The 17618-nt window shown below is 41.5% G+C and overlaps 1 protein-coding gene across 1 annotated transcript in view; it reads right to left on the bottom strand.

Annotated features, from left to right (window-relative positions):
* Positions 1–3739: 3739 nt before the first annotated feature.
* The window catches only part of chsy1 (chondroitin sulfate synthase 1), a 52180-nt gene continuing 38301 nt past the window's right edge, over positions 3740–17618 (bottom strand). The window contains exon 3 of the mRNA XM_053423786.1: positions 3740–6943. Coding sequence (XP_053279761.1) covers positions 5351–6943 — 1593 coding nt within the window. The 3' untranslated portion in view covers positions 3740–5350. The remainder of the gene's footprint in view (positions 6944–17618) is intronic.

A 17618-nucleotide genomic window follows, 5' to 3' on the forward strand; every position in this document is an offset into this window, starting at 1 on the left:
TCACTCAGGCGTGTCTTTGACATGACATGATCACCTGTTAACTGTGCGATAGACCCCATCGATTGGTCTTCATGAGAGGCTGTGGCTTATGAGGTGGAGTTGGTGGTTCGACCCCCTATTTCTCCAGTCTGCATCTTGAAGTGTCCTTGAGCAAGTCACTGTAACTCAAATTGTACTGTAGGTGAATGTATGATTGACAGATAATCCCTTTGAAAAGCTGAATAAGATATGATACGGGTGAACGTGGCCAGTAATGCAAAGTAGCCTACTTCAAGTGAGTTTAGACTAGTAAATGCTATATTTGTGTTTCTTTCCTGTCTTTCCTGTGCAAAATGATGCCATATTAGTGTGAAGCTATATTAATTATATTTTTTTATTAATATTATTACTACTAAGACGAGGTTCATATGTATCATTTATTAAAAAACATAGAGAACTAGACCCTGAAAAAGCCCCCCAAAGGGAAATAATAATAATAATAATAAAAATCCTTACAGATTCAATAGGGCCTCTCACCATTCGGTGCTCGGGCCCTAATAAAATGCGTGGCTGTGTCTCTGTGATACTTCAATGAGCTCAGGTCTGAGACAGCCTTTAACGCGATGTGTCTGGCTACGGGGTTTCCCTCTTTCCAGGGGTGTCCAGAAGGGAGAAGAACCAAACCATCATCATCATCATCATCATCATCACTCATTTTAGATACGGTATGCAGACATGGCATTTGAGGGAGAACTAGGTGCTGAAGCCTGTTTACTCTTACTTCAATCTTCAATACTAGTACAAGCCTAACAGTCATAAAGTGTGTGTGTGCGTGTGTGTGTGCGTCTGTGCGTGTGTGTGAGTGTGTGTCAGAGAGTGAGAACATTGTTATTGGTTTACTGTAATCAGAGACCCATGTTATGTTCAGTGGTGTTTGTGATGCTGTTTGATTGATTATATGTTCTATATGATTACATTATATGTTTATTACAGAGCTGATTATTATTGTTTACAGGAATCCCCCAGTGATGTTACATTTCCCTGTATTTAAATGCTGAGCAGCTGCAGAGACTGAACCGACCTGGAACTGTGACTGATCTGTTAACTGCTGTTTTCATGTTCACCAGTGAAACACTGACGCTCAGTTTGTTCATTTTTCAAATGAATATTATCACAGCACGGGTTTCTCTTCCGGGTTCTAATAACACAGAGAGAGCAGGACAAACTAGTGGACGTGCTCATTTAGTGTATGACAGAAGTCTTGTAACAAACTGTGATCATGTTAAATTGTTGCTGACAGGTGTCAGTTTCTCAGAGTGTTGATGAGAGGGCCTTCATTTAAAAGCCTTTAGAGCCGTGCTTTCAAACATTAAAATTTTCCCTCATTCCCACACTGTGAAACATTAGGACGCTGTCAACTGTAGTATAATATATTGAATAATTAAATTGATCCTAACTCTATTACAAACACACATACACTGCTTGTGTGTAACGGTCTAAAGGGTCTGTTCGTAGTCTTTCACAGGTTTGCTATCAACCCATTCACATACACACACATCCATACAGTGCAGCTATGTGCAGCAGTTTCTCTTGAAGAAATCACTCACACACTGCTAACACAACCATCATTGGTAATATGGGGTTCAGTGTCTTGCCCGAGGACACTTTGGCACACAGAATGGGGAAACAGGGATTGAACCCCCGACCTCCTGAGCCACAGCCACCCAATGTGTGTGTGTTGTGTTTTCACTTTTGAAAAGCCATCACCAACAATTTGCTTAAGAAGGATGTATTCATGCCTCAGTTAATTAATGAAGGAATAATATTATGTAAAAAGCTGGGGAGACGTCTCATATACAAGTAAGAAAATATATAAATATGCATGTTGGGGCGGCTGTGGCTCAGGAGGAGAGATGTCCTCTAACCAGAAGGATGCCAAACTGTCCTTAGGAAAGATGCTGAGCTCCAAGTTGCAGCTGAAGGATGTGATGACAGTGTATGTGTGATGTGTGACGGAGAAGGTGCTGCACATAGATGCACTGTATCAATGTGTCTGTGAATAGGTGAATGGAACAAACTTTGAGTGGTCATCAAGACTAGAATAGTGCTATATTAATACATTTACCATTTGTAGTCACATCCAAAATAAGAAGTGAGGATGATTGTAATGAATCAAACTTCCCCTACAGTGGGGTTCAGTTGAAACCCTGCTGACCTCCCCACCCCACACCACACTCCCCCTGCCCCGTCGGGCTTCCCTGCTCCGCAGCAGAGTATTGACTTATCCCAGCACTTGTTTTATTGTCCCTGCAGGGGCTTCCTGATAGTAGAGAGCCGGCCTCCCTCCACTCTCTCCCTGAGCACAGCTGACCACAGCAGAAGAGCTTTGTGTCAATACGCTGCACACTGCTGCTCTGTGTCTTTCTGGAGACTGGGGATCACACAGAGTACACACAACCTGGATCAAGCTTCAGATCAACTACTGACCACGCTCCCTCACAATCCTCTCACAGCTACTGAGCTTATTGTTGCTGATATGATGTTATTATGTCATTTATATTATTCTGTATAATGTTTATTGTTAAAATTAATAGCACAACCTTAAACAACTGGGGAGTGTTTGTGAGTTATGAATACCAGTGCAGGAATGTCCCTGGAGTTGGATTACTATCAAGGGAAAGTGGGCAAGTGCTCCAGGCCCCACATACACAAAGTTAAGCCTGTCCCCTTGTGATCACATCTGTCAGGATGAATGTTAATACCAGGTTTGAACAGGACCTCATGGGCTCTTAGAACTTAGGGCCCCTCCAGGTCATTCACTATGCACCCACCCACCCCCCATCATGAGCAAGGTCCTGAGATGTCTCCTGCACTTACACCTGGCTTGTGGCCTAATCATTGTTTTTGCTCAGTGGGGTTCCTAAAGTGAAATGAGCCAGAAGTATTTGATAAGGGCTTAATGAATTCTCGAGATACCAAGGAGAGGAGCTGCAGTGCTTCCTATCTTATCTCCTTTAGCATAGGAAACAATGGACCATCCTTTACAAGGGGTAGGAGATCATTCAAATACCACTAGTTTCACCACAGCAGAATCTAGAAAGAGCAGCACTATTTTTTGTTGCTTGCGACACAATCAGAAATTTAAGAAAATTCTTGCATGATTGGCCAAGCTCGAATTCAATTAATACAAATTTCCTCCTCTCTTTACAATGTGTCCAGTCAGGAACAAAGACAAAGGGTTTCTAATTAACAATATCATCATCATAACAAAAAACAACATACATTTAATTTCGTTAAAGCAGTCTCATATTGGAATGACCTAAAATTTTTTGAAACGACAGGAGCATATTGAATCTGACCCCTTGCTCAATTGATTATTTTTCATTTTAATAGCTTAATGTACTCTCCTTGTACATTCCTTACATGTTATATTATTTCAACATTTCAATCGGGTGTTTTGCTTTTATTTACAACCATGTCTATTTTGTTGTTACTTTCTCTGTGGAACCTTCGTTAGGAGATTTGATTCTGTCTGTCAGGAAACCCTACATTAAGTGTATACCGTAATTATATTCCATATTTTATTCATATAAGTTGGATAAAAATGTCAAGTGTAAGTGCATTTGCATTGTCTTAGCAACGTGGCTTTCATCTCCTAAGTCTGTATGAACTCTCCTTCTCATTGTTCTTTTTTCTGTTTCTGTGGTGACCATCATCCTGGGAGGTGATAACTGAGAATGAAAAATACCACAAAAGCAGCAGATGTTGATACTTTTCTCCCCATTTTATTTCTTAAATAGAAAACATCGTCCAGTGGGACAGGGTTGAAAGAACAAATATTACAAAAGTCAAAGAAAAAAAGAAAAATAAGATGACAGCAGAGTCATTGATCCTGTTACTTCAGTCTTAAAATCAGCCTTTCTTCTTGTTGTAATGCTGAAAAAGGAGCATTAACCTGATCGAGTGCTACAGCGTACAGTACCTGCCCGTGAGGAACTCCGGCACGAACGGGACAGTGAATCAGGTCTTTCACAAGGAAATGTTACCACCCTCATACCTGCAACACAGCACCAGACAGTGGGATTTCATATTGCAGCTCATGGAATCAGCTATGACGTCACACCTTTGTAGACTGGGACCAGCCACACCACATCTTTTTTATTATTATAAAAAAAAAAAAAAAAAAAAAGAGTCATTTATAGAGAGAGACAGCGATGTATGACATCCGCTGGCCAACCAGAGCGCTGCTCCCATTTCAACCCACTGGATTAAAGGACAGACTGGTTCCCGCTTCAGCCATCAGAAAGGCCTGGGCTAGTTAGAGCTTTTGTGTTTACTCTCCATTATGCAGCCAGTTTCATGTTTGTGCCTGCAAATCACCACCCAGCCGCCCACACTCACACAGATGCACGCACACACACACACACACACGCACACACACACACACACATGCACACACGCACACACACGCACACGCAGGCAACATGACACCTAAAGCAAACTGTGCAAAAACTCTTTGGTGATAATGAGTTTAGGAAAAGGTACATGAAATAAAAAACTATCCCACAGCTGACATGGTTATACAATCTTTCCAATATACATATTTAAACAGTCAGATAGTAGAAAATGGAGCCTGCAAAATTCAATAAATTAGACAGCAAAAGATGAATTGTAGATCAAATCCAGCAGTTGGGTTCACAGAAATTAATAATAAAGAAAAATACAAAAACAGTAACAGTGTTATGTTGTATTAACAAAACTTTAAAAGCAAACGGAAGAGAAAACCATTGTAAATCAAAGGAATCTAATAAAAAATGGCCCTCAGTAATTACTCACATAGCCGTAATTGGACTTTTCATTGATGAAATGTTTGGAATCAGTCTTTTGTAAACATTCACAATCAAGAGTTGAGTAATTTTTTCGAGCACTGCTGGTCTGAAAGTACATAGACAGATGTTCATCTGTTTTCTGCGAACAAGACAAATGGAATATTTATCACCCTGGCGGAGCACTTCACTGAGGTACACACTAATGAGCCCTGCCTTCGCTTCTCCCATAGCCCTGACAGATAACATGTAACAGGCAGGAAGAGCCTCTGGCCACTCTGTAATCAGGCTCATACAAGAATATCCGTTAATATTCCTTCAATCAACAATCAAAGCCTGTGCTTCCATACAAGGGCCCAGACTGCTTCTATGAATTGTTCGTTGTGGTGTTTCTGTTCATTTTCTTAAAAATAAAAAAAAATTCAAAAGATATCCATGTTAAGTCTTTCGCTCCAGTAAAAAATAAATTAGGTAGTGAAAACACCACTAAGAAGACGAATTCAGCACAGAGAATATTCACGATCAGTTTATAAGACTCTTAATCTTCACACTGTCCTAACTGAGCCGTTATTGCTGGCCAGTCTCCTGAAGCTGAGGTCGTTCTTCTCCAGCCAGAGTTCTGCCAGCTGCTGGGTGGAGCCGTGTGATGAGGCTTTGGAGCCCAGGCACATCTTATATTGCTTCGCCTCCAAGTTGGGGTCACATACGACCGGGTGATGGACGTGTACTATCCCCGTATCTGTACTTCTGAACAACTTAATCCCTGACTGGACAAACTTGTTAAAAAGGTCCACGTCCTCCAATCCCCACCCCTGTATGGAGGTATCAAAGCCTCCTGCTTTGACCAAGTCTCCCTTGTAGACGCAAACAATTCCAAAGCCGTAGTTCCTCCACAGGCCTGTCTTGGATGTGAAGACGTAGTGGTTGTTGCTGGGGACCTTTCCAGCATACACCACTTTAGGGTCGTACTGGCTGAAGATGATGGGGAAGTAGCTCTGCTCCCCGAGGGCGGTGTTGACCCGACATCGCTTGAGGAAGTCAGTGGTGAAGAGCAGATCAACGTCACAGTAGAAGAGCAGCGAATCATTAGAGAAATGTAAGGAGCCCACTTCCAAAGCCAGAGCCCTGGAAAAAGAGCCAGTAACAGGTTTTATCTCCATCTCGGCTCGGGGATACTTCATGTGATACTCCCTCATGAGCTCCACCTGCTTCACCCGCTCTGTGTTGTTGTCTGTGCTGAAGAGCAGAATCAGTAGCTTGACGTTCTGGTGGGGGATCAGGCAAACTCTTTCAAAGTTGGCCATGAAGCGTACAAAGATGTCATAACGTCCCGACAGAGGTACCAAGATGTTCACTTTCTTCTCTTTTGGTTCCCTCTGGTCCTGGCCAGAGGTGGCAAGTTTAAAGGGTACCAGCATCTTCAGGGAGTTGGACAGAAATGAGAGGGAGTCTGACTCCTTGTTAATGTGGCTGGCCAGAGCTCTGGCATCCATCTCCTCCTCCTCTCTGAACTGGATCTGGCTGAAGGTCTGCTGCAGGTAGGCGTGCCTCCTCACAGGAACAGTCATGGTCTTTCCTTTGTGCTTCTTGTACAACAGCAGCAGATCTAGCACATACTCTGCCCCATATAAAGGGTTGACCCTCCGGTAGCCATACTGGATTTCTTTGAAATCAATGACCCGGCCCCGCGTCTTGGCATTAGCGTTGATCATCTCCATCACTTGCATGATGATGTCATCCAGGGCCTGTCTTTGGGAGGAATCCATCCCACGGCGGGGTGGCTGACCATCAGATGCTGAGTACAGGTACTTTCCCGTCAGGAACTCCCACTCCAGAACCTCTTCTCTCTGTCGTGGGTGGAAGCGCATAAATGAGGGCGGCATGCCGAGCTGGAGGTCGTCTCGGCTGGGCTCAGCTGCTCCATAGCGTCCCATCTGGACGATCTCCCGGTGGAGCTCAATGGTTCGGTGGCGCAGGTCTGCAATCTTGCGGCTGAGCATGTAGCTGTGTAAGCGATACTGGTAGGGAGGGTTCTTGTTGGGGTGGAGGGTGATAGCGCGATGGATCTTGCTGTTGTGGAGATCTCGTATGTAACCCTTCTTGTTTGGTTCATAGTTCTCGTAGAAAAGCTGCTGCATCTGTAGAGAGAGGAGACACTAGTGTTAGCTTCATGTACATTTGGAACAATCATAAGAACATTTAATTATTGTTTTGGTTCCGATAACAAAAGATAAGAGAGTAATAACATCAATAATATGGAGCTTTAGGGATATTTTTCATTTTGGCCTTTGCTCCCCCTTCCTCTTTGTATCACTGCAGGAAATTGACTTGAGTCAGTGATGGAGATGTTAGTTGTCTTAAAGTGCAATAAACTCCTCCAGTAAGGAAGACAACAGGAGCAATTTATCAAACAAGCACAATAAAAACAGAAATACAACCAATTTGCCAGAGGCCAAAACCCTCCTCATCCAAAGCGGGTTTGTATTGCAAACTCAATTAGCATGTCAAATCCATCTGCTATATGAACAAGCTCAAATTTTAAAGATTGAAGCCCACATAGCTATCCGTCAGAAAATTAGCTGAATTCCTGTCATCTTTGAACCTGAGATCGACCCATCCCTGCTGCTGTCTGTCACTAGCACCTGTCCAGTCTGCTCACATCATCAGCAGCAGCAGGGGGGAGGAAAGAGAAGAGGATGGATACAAGGCTGTTGGCCAGATCATTGTAAAACGCTCACACCCTTCTGAATGGACTTCAATGTCTTAAGGTAACCCCTCATTATTCTAACTGTGTGTAAACAATGCTTTTTACTACTTATACAGTCTTGTGTTATCTGTTGTGCCTGTGCACTTTATATGTTTCACTGTGGGAGAGTGGGAAACGTCGTATCGATTCCTTGTATGTCTTGAACATAAAGCTACTTTATCTTTTCAACAAGGAGAAAGTAGCAATTTACATTATTGAAAAATAATATAAGGTTATTACTATTAAATTCCAAATAAATAAATATATTCCATAACCTCTCTAAAATGGATTCTCCTCTTTACATGATTTGCATTTTTTAAATCAGTTATTATTATCTGGCCTGGAATTCCATATCAGTGCATCTCTAACCTAACACACTGCACAATGTGGGATTATGTGCATGTAAAAACACTTGAGCTTAACTAATATTCTCATGAATTCTGCCTATGCAAACTCCAAATTAAGAGTGCGTTGGACAGCACCACTGCTGACAACAAGTGAGTGTGTGAGTTCTAACGGCAGACCTGCTGGAGCTTCACCAACCTACTGTTCCTCATAGTGCAGGAGGCTGAAAGTGTGAACACAGGGACAGCTGTTTGGGAGCTGCTGGCAGGATCTAAACAGTGGTCAAGAAGGCAGGGTTTGTGTCGTTGCCTCCAAATGAAGGGAGCATCAGAACGGCTGCAGCCCCTAGAGAGTCTAATTTGAGAGGAAGGTTCTGGAATGCAGCCACAAGCCTGTTCCTCCGGGAAAAGCAATACGAGGAATGAGACAGGACGTGCCTAAGAGCTATGGAAAATGATACTTGAAGCCTAATACGATCGCAGGAACTGCCAGAGTAACTCTTTGCTTTTCCATGGCTTTAACCTGTGTCCCTCTGTACCTGAGGGAAGCCAGCCTGCCAGTCAAAACACACTGTAACCTTGTCAGTAATGGAAGTCACTGAGCTAAGCTGTGACTACGGAGGTGAGGGGTCAACCTTTACTTAAAAAACCAGGCTACAGCATGTGCAATAACTATCCAAAATTCAACTGTACAGTAGTATTCCTTCAAACAGAAAGCCCTGCATACAGGTTTATCAGACAATATCTGTGTGGACACATTTTTGGTCAAGGAATAACTAACTTTTGGCAGCTTCATCTATCTGACAGAGTCAGATGGTTTTTTGTCATTAACACATACGTGACTTTTATGTCAATGCTGCTCAACGGTTCATCCAGATATGATGGTGCATTCATAGAAAGAGCTGCCTGCTCCCACGCTATTTGGCATTTGATATGTGAAAGTAACAGAGAGAAGGAGAAAGACAGAGGTGACTTCTATATGTTACGATCGCCAAGAAAAATTGTTTATTTTTTCTAACCTCCTAGACTGACGGGATGACAAATGATGTCACAAGAGCTTGTAATGGTAAATGGCTTTGTATTTATAAAGCGCTTTTCTAGTCTTGATGACTAGTTGGAGGACGACCACTCTACCCCTCAGCCACAGCCGCCCAAGTGCGAGGGATCCTCTCACCACTTTTCTTCACATTTATGTATTTAACCTTATAGCAACTTCCGCTGCCTTTTATAATATCTAACACAATCACTGAATGAGAGGGAAATAGTTTCGGACTAAATACCTGTTTGCTCAAGTGCTGTATGTAAATTCCTTTGCTGTATAGTGATATATTCATCAAAGCAGCTGCCATGGGAATTCACACTGAAAATATATGGACTGTTGGATTATTACTGTGCTGAAGATGATTGAGATTATAATTGGTGATAAATAGTACAAGGATTAATTAACTCTAAAGATAATGTCATTTGAAAACATGTCACTGCCTGTTTGTGTATGTTTAACCTTGTGCTGCTGCAGCCTCTACGAGTGCTTCCAGCTGCTGCCACCTGCCTCCGCCTAGATTTCTTTTATTCATGGGACAAAGGGTGACAGTGTTTCCCTGCCTTTCCCACAGTATGTTCCCAGGCAGTTCAGCTGATAGTGATGCGGGGGAAGCGCTATGTGCCGGCTCAGACTGTATCCAACACCAGTGGTCATCAGCTGACAGCCAATTGGTCAGGATGTTTATCTCCCTCCTGTGGCTTCGCCGTCATTAGCAAGGCCTCCTAATTATATGACCTCCACATCTGCGGTCACCACTGCCACCTACAACTCATTAGGGCAATTTATTCACAGTCATTGACCTCACAACAGAAACTAGAATGGTTCACTAACAAAAGAAAGACAAAAGGTAAGTTAGAAGCTGGCGCTCGGGGTGATAAGCAGAATGGCTACACTAAGATCTCAACCACAGAACTGAACCCATTTTTAATAAGCGCTGTATAATGAATTATATTTGAGACAACCACAGACAGAATCAGGAAGGACACCGCATGTCTACATGTGTTTTCAGTTTTGTAATAACATAATCCACCACCATATGTCTCCTCTACCCTATTACGTAAACCATACTTTTAACTGAGTCACTAAAAACACAATAATCAAAACAAGCAGGGGAAACAGTGTTATCAAACCAATAACACAGCAAATGACAAAGTTATCTGAAGTGAAGTGAGAAGCCAAACAGATGAACAAAACAAGAGTGTGTGCTGTGATTACATTGGTGAAATGATACCATTATCCTGCAGGGGTTCAGGCCCTAAACAAACACTGCTCCACACCATAAGCACATGCATGGATAGTCATTCTCTGCAGAGAATCGTTCCTCAGTCTGGCAACCCTCAAGATTCACCCAGGAAATCCTGCTGAAGGAAAACAAACACCAAAGACCATCTTGGTTTACTATTTAATACATATTAGCCACGGGAAAGACGATCTGTGACTGGTTCCCTGAGTACTTCTTCCCAGCTGTTAAGTTCAACTTCAAAGTGTTTTTTCAATTTTCTCCTCAGTATTCAAGTGAGGTGTGCCACAGCAACTAGATGAAATCATTTTGAGTGTGCTGCCTGGGTGTTTTCTTACTAATCGAGTCCTCAAACCTTTTGAAAATCAATGGACCATATATTTTCTAAAATCCACCATCACAATCTTAAAGTGCTCTATCTGTCATTCACATTCAATGCCAATGTCGGTGAGATTTGTAACTCCTACAACTATACAACACGATTAGCGTTATTGCCAAGTATTGACAAAAATTAGCTCGGTGGGAATAATGAAAACGTCTCAATCGTCTATGGCAGTCAAAGACACTGTTAAAATGTGTAATACCTGTAGAGAACTGAATTTATATTAGAACTGAAATAAAAAAAGTTGAAAGAAAATTTCTGCCAGGGTAATTAGTTTGTCTCAAAATGACATTAGGTTGTCATTAATTGACAGAATAAACATCTTAAAGGTTTTCCTTAAATTGGAATGTCCAGGCACTCCAATAATCTCACACATCCAGATCTGTTTACTGGGAATGATTAATACCACTCAGCCTGTGAAAATATTTTTGTAATATCTTTGTTGGATGACTTTTGTCAAGTCTGATAAAATGACCCATGATGATGTCATGAGGGTTATATTTGACTTGTTTGTTATTTCTAAACATTTATAACAGAAAGTTTGCTATATTTTGTTTCTAAAAAGACAAGAGGGGAGTAGGCGGATGAAAATATGCTATTGAGTTGCATTATGGTAAATCTAGTGATTAAGGATTAAAAGTCAGTATACCTCAGCTGCTTCTGCTCTATTCTTAACGATTATTTTCCTAACCTGTCTACTGAGTCCCCTAACTTTGTGAAAGTCCAGCACCAAATTGCTGGAGTACATCTTTAAAATGTATGGTTAAAAATTCAGATATTCAGAGTCTGTTTCTTAGTCCTATAAGAAAAACTGTTAACATCAAGAACAAGTAGTGGTCAGCCAGTGTTAAATGATGCCGCAGTCAGAATAGCGAGCCCTCCAACCCAAAACACAATGTGCATGTGTGCCTGTTTGGATGTACATACTGTTGCAGTAAGGGGGGTATGTATGGGCAGTGGAAGTGAAGCCTGAGGCTCAGTCCGAGCAAAGGGCGAGAGCAGAAGAGCAGCATGGCTGCCACTCTGGCTGGGTTTAATCTGCGGGACAATAGGCTGTGCCTGCCTCTGAACGGGCCATGCAAATCTAATTGGAGACAGCATTATACTGCTGTAATTGGTTGCTCTGTAAACGAGGGTGGCCTGTCCAAACTAATTTATCAACGCAAGGAAAAGCTTCTTACACATGAGGCAGCTCAACAATAGGCCTGGTATTGATCTCTCTGATGGGATGAGGTTGTACAACCAACAGCATCATGACACCAGATGACTTCATCACCATTAGCCATGTAACCTGTGTGTAACTGTACAGTCCACAAAGAGCTTTTCATTTAGACTGTCAAGCTAAATGGTAAATGGTTTTGTATTTATATAGCTCTTTTCTAGTCTCGATGACCACTCAAAGCGCTTTACAGTACAGTTTTACGTTCACCCATTCACACACACATTCATACAGTGCATCTAATCGCAGCAGTTTGTTATTCTATGGGGGGCCATCCAGGGTTCAGCATCTTGCCCAAGGACACTTCGGCATGCAGATGGGTCCGACTGGGGATCGAACCGCCGACCTTCAGGTTGGAGGATGACCAATCACCCCTCAGCCACAGCCGCCCGCATATAGAGCTGAGCTCTACATCAAAATTAGAAGTGCACCAATTCAAATCTTAACCTACAGATCATTTGTGTTTCAGGAATAAACTGATCAATCTAATGTGTGGTGACAGCGAAGGGAAATGAAATGGTTCTGCTGGCTGAGAGTGGAAGTAGATCAACGACTGCTGTCTGCTCTTTCCTACCTGTTTCTGTTCTGTGAGGGCTTCATGGTGGAGAACAGTTTTTTGGGGAGTTCTTCCTTATCTGATTTGAGGGTCTAAGGTGCAGAGGTAGTTTTATGCTGTACACATTATGAAGCCCCTTTAAGTCAAAACGGTTTTCTGGTATTGGACAAGTCAAATGGGATTGGTGGGTGTGTGATGTTTCATGTACCAGTGATTGAAAGAAATATGATTCTGAATTCTCAATTATGTTGAGATCAGGGATGTGTTACTACATGCAGAGCTAATGACCGTGTGAATGCAGCCCCACAATGAAAAGGTTTCATGTGGGAGGACGTTAGACAGTTGAGAAATGTTTGACTTAATGTTAATGTTATGACAAGTAGGAGCATCAACCAGTCATGGTCATTTGGATTCCCTTATGACACAGAGGGTTGCAGTGCAACGTGAAATGAATGACGAAGAATAGAGCTTTCATGGTGTGTACAGTATATTTGTGCTTCTTCTATGCAAAGCCTCATTTAAGAACTGTTCTCTTAAACTGCACGGTTTTAGCACAAAGCAATTTCAGACTTTATTTACTTTAGAAATGTTCAAAATGTTGTTTTCATGTCTGTTTGTGTTTAACTACAAAATGTATTTTTACATGTTCTGTAACATTTTGACACAAACAAGAGATCCTGTGGTTCTAGGCTTTAATTTAGCAGAAATGCTTTAGTTGTCCAGTCATTTTAAAGACAGCGTGGCCAATCCGGTTCAAATCATGGAAAAACAAGCAGGGTCAAATTTTGAATTTGATGGAGAAATCTAATGTCTGAGAAGAGTGATGCGTTGAAATGATTGTGGGCAAAGTGAGAATTGAGGAGATACTGGATGGTGAGGCCTGAATTTGATGAACCAAACCAAACAAAACAAAAACATGGTGCAGTTCAAAGATAGCTAGGTCAGGTTATTGGAAAAACAACAGGCAAAATATGAGAACAAAAATCAATTGTCTCACACTGAGAAATTCAGAAAAATAGTTTATGTGAACAGAAAATATTTGTTTCTCCTCTAGGATTTAGAGGAGCTACGGCTTCTGATTTCCCTTCATTCAGCACATAAATACCAAAAGCATTGTAGAGAAATGCAATCGTTTCCTACTCAGTATGCTTCGGATTACATCAGCTGAGCTCGTGTTAAAAACTACATGACGCACATTATTTATTTTCTAATTCACTATTTAAAAGAAAGCCGCACTGTGGGCAGGTAGGCTGCGGTGCTGTTCAGGAGAAATGCCGTTAGGGATATGACACAAGCACTGACATGTTCCTGTCAGTGCACTGCAGCACAACCACAGGTATCCACTTACTCACTTCATCTAACATCCTGCTGCACTACACTGTCGGAACGGCACCCATCTACCTATCCATTCTCTGTGTCTCTTTGTCTCATCCAGGTCAGTGGTGCTGCTGGTGACTACTGCTGTTGACCGGCAGCATAATAAAATAGCCCAGAGTAAAATCACAGTGTTAAGTAGCACAAGTTCTCAGAGGGAAATAGTTATCATTTTATGTTAGTATATAAAACCTTTGACAGCTGAATTTACTATTGATTTCCTTCTTCTCCACAGTCATGCTGGATCACCACGGGTCTTGATGATTCAACACCTTGGCAGTGATCCCCAGTTTAATGACCAGCTAGAGAAATGTCTACTGGGAAACTGAGTAACACCACCCCCTCCCCAAGCAGCTACCCACTCCACTGTTTCCACACTGGCAAACCTCTGTTTATTTTGAGTGAGGGATTGTTTCCTTTACCTTAAACCTCAACTGTCACGGTCATGTAGTCTATAACGTATGTAGGATTTTAGGTCTTAAATTATGAATAAATTTAACTAATTTAATTAATATAATTTTGCCTATAAATGTATCTATCTGCAGCCTGCCGGAGGTAGAATAACACTTTTAAACATTAGCATTTGTACATTATATTCGGTACATTAAGATGTTAAGACTGCATGATATTGCATTTTGTGTCAGTTAATGTAACAGATGTGTTATATCTTCAGTAAAACAAATCCAGCTCTGGGCTCAGTCCCACTGAGAGTTTAGGGAACGTATTGAGAGACATACTAATACATTGATGGATTCTGTTTATCCTTGAGAAATGTACTACAAAAAAAATTATAACCAGACTTGTTCTCCAACTGAGGGGCTACCCCCTGAAAGTCCTCAAGTCCTCCTGTCTGCTAGGTGAAGATGTCTGGACAGATATTAGTAACTGCAGCTGTACACCAGGAATCAGGGTCAGTCTGAGAGTAACTTAATATTACACTGTCTCTTTTTATATTGTCTGCAGAAAAGCTTGCACATTTGCAATCCATCATTAGTGTAACTGGCATATATTAGCTCAGAGGGATAACTTGGCTTGTTTACTATATTGTGAGAACATCACTGTAGCTCTGAACATCCTGCCAAACCCTGTTAAAACATCTGGCAGTATAATAACGCTTAGCTTGAAAGTCTATATGAAAATAAATCAGATATCAGACTGTGATGACTTCGGTCAGGTGAGGTGTTGTAAATCACAATAAGATGATGACTACCTCGAAAGAGCACTGCTGTGGGAAATGAGCTGTTATTACTCCACCAAGCTCAGAGCACCAATAAAAGGGAATATATGAACAGACCATTTGGTTTGTGTTCACTAAGACTGGAAAGAACTGGGTGACAGGAAGCAGTAAAGGCCTTCTTCAGCTCAGACTCCCAGGTCAGGTTGAGAGATAAGCTCTGTTACTTTACTCACTTCCAGAGGAGAGTGAAGTCAAGAAAGGGAAAAAGGGAGTTTGATGAAGTGAATGAAGTCTTAGTTCTGAGAAATTAGATTAATCTCAAATTCTAACTCTGTTGGATTTTCTCTCTGAAAAACTCTTCTCATTATTTCTTCATACGGTAAGTTAAAAACGATCCCTAAAAACATTTCATGAGCGTGGCTCCTCATTTGTCTCTCTGATCAGCTCGGATGTCTGACAGAAAACAAGTAAAGGAGAATAACTGTGTTCAACTTGGCTGCATTACAACACAGTAGAGGAGACCACTGGAGAGAGGAACAGGAAATAGGTTTAATGTGAGCGTATCACGCGGCCGCAGTGGCATGAGACTGACATTTGATCTGTGATTAACTATTATCACCAAACTAATTGTTCCTCACATAAGTATCAGACTGACGAGAAAATTAGAGCAGCTATAGAAATAATTCAGCTGTATGAAAACACAATACAGATGATCAGAGAGGCCTAGGGGGAAGAACAGATGTTTGACACACTAATGCTACCTCTGACTGTGAGGGACTGTTTGGGAGATGTTTCACTGAGGTCAGACTGTGTGCACATAAATCAGTTAAATCCACAATAGAGGCTGCCTTCTTTATTTGTCAGAACTGTGTTTTTGAAAAGCCCTGAACTGTCAATTTGCTGACTCAGACATCCACCAAATCTTTTTTGATTGGTAAAATAATTAGAAAGCAGAAAAAAGGTTAATGAAACCAACTGTAGTCATTTTGAGTGTGCATCAAGGCACTCCATAAGCTCATATCAAGAAACCAAATGGCTGCTGTGAAAGGGAGGAAGGTTTAGAGATGTGGATTCCTCCAGCTACTCCCACAGATCTCCCCTGAAGCAGCAGATAACATTTCCAAGATAAAAAACTGTGAAGTGTTTTTCATCATGACTTAAACTTTATAATCCTTCAAATCATAGAAAACAGAGAAGGGTTGTTTAATTGTTATTTTTTAAATTATAAAATAATACATAAAAATGACATGTTTGTCTGCAGCAAAAACATTGCTCTCCTGAACAAAGGTTTCCTATTCTCCGGCTCTGTGTGAGTATGTGTTTCCTGCTGTGTTTGTTACACAAGACCATCTGTAACATACTGTTGAAAAATAATTCAACTGCCCATTATTAAAAGTTAATTTCAGGTTTCAGCTGCAGATATAAGCCCGGCAGATTAAGATGCAGCATGGGACAGCGAAAGCATAGAGCAGCGCCTCATAGATCTGGTGGGCCTACACAGACAGGGACACCATAAGGCTTCAACTGCCCATCACAACCAAACATCCTCCCACCTGGGGGACTCATTTTAGTCCTCACCAGATGTCAGCATCTGGTGACCATGGCCTTACCCTAAGTCTCTACTTTTAAAAGACGTAGTGAAATGGAAAATTCCTTTTTACATGTTTTAGGACGCTGATCCCGTGTTGATTGTCCTAATATTTCTTATTGCATGTGTTAAATATGTGAGTTTTTTTCATGGTAAGAGGTGAACGTAAATCCAAATGTAAAACCCGTGCTCACCTCCTTCAGGTCTAGAAAGGCAGGTGAGGCAGGTGTTGAGGGATGAAAAGAGGTTGTCTGTATCATATCTGCATCTTTCAGCTCTGTATGTGCTGAACTTATTTAACCATCACAGCTGCAGAATTTAAATCTCTCTCCTAAACCCTGCCCACATATTAAGTTCCATGTGAAAATATGTCACATAACTGAAGTTAAAGACGTTCTGACCATCTGCTTCACTTTGCCTTAAGCATAGCAGTTTTTTAATTAACTTGTGCCAAAATGGAATCTTGCTGATGGACAGTGGAGTTATCAGTGGAGAGCTGAGGGACAGCTGATATCATATCCGAAAACAACAACAGAGACTTTTTGAGAAAATGAAAAACATTGAACGCTTATCTCTAATGTTCCAGTTAAAGATGCAGTAACAGCTCACCCTACCATTACTAACATCATATCACGTATAGGATACCACACCAATGTTTTCATTGTTCAGTCTGAAACTCTGAATAAAAAGAGCTTTTGTCACAATATCATTATCTACAAATTCAAACCTGATGTCAGCTGTTCTACCTTTGGCAAATAATTCATACACAAAGCTCAGACAACTGCCATAGAACAGACAGGAAAATCTCAAGAGCCTAAAAACTTAATTTGGAGCCATAGTTTAAATGTCTCTCTTTGTGAATCCCGTGCCCTCAGACACAAAGCCAGGTCCGTCTCGGCTACTGTCATTGCCTCACATATCAAGCGTATAACAAAAGCACTGGATACAAGGATTTCTTCATGTCAGTTTGCATTTGTTGGAACTTGACGTTTTGGAAAACCAGTTGTGATCTTATAAATCAGCACCAGTCACAGCATGAGTGACTGCAGTGATCCCTGAAAGTGCAGTCGTACACAGAGAATGCAGGATGAGATGTGTAAAGCTATTTGTTCAAACTGGTCACACAAGCATTCTGTAGAGGGAGG

Source organism: Pleuronectes platessa, chromosome 1 (assembly GCF_947347685.1).
Source record: "Pleuronectes platessa chromosome 1, fPlePla1.1, whole genome shotgun sequence".
Taxonomy (NCBI): domain Eukaryota; kingdom Metazoa; phylum Chordata; class Actinopteri; order Pleuronectiformes; family Pleuronectidae; genus Pleuronectes; species Pleuronectes platessa.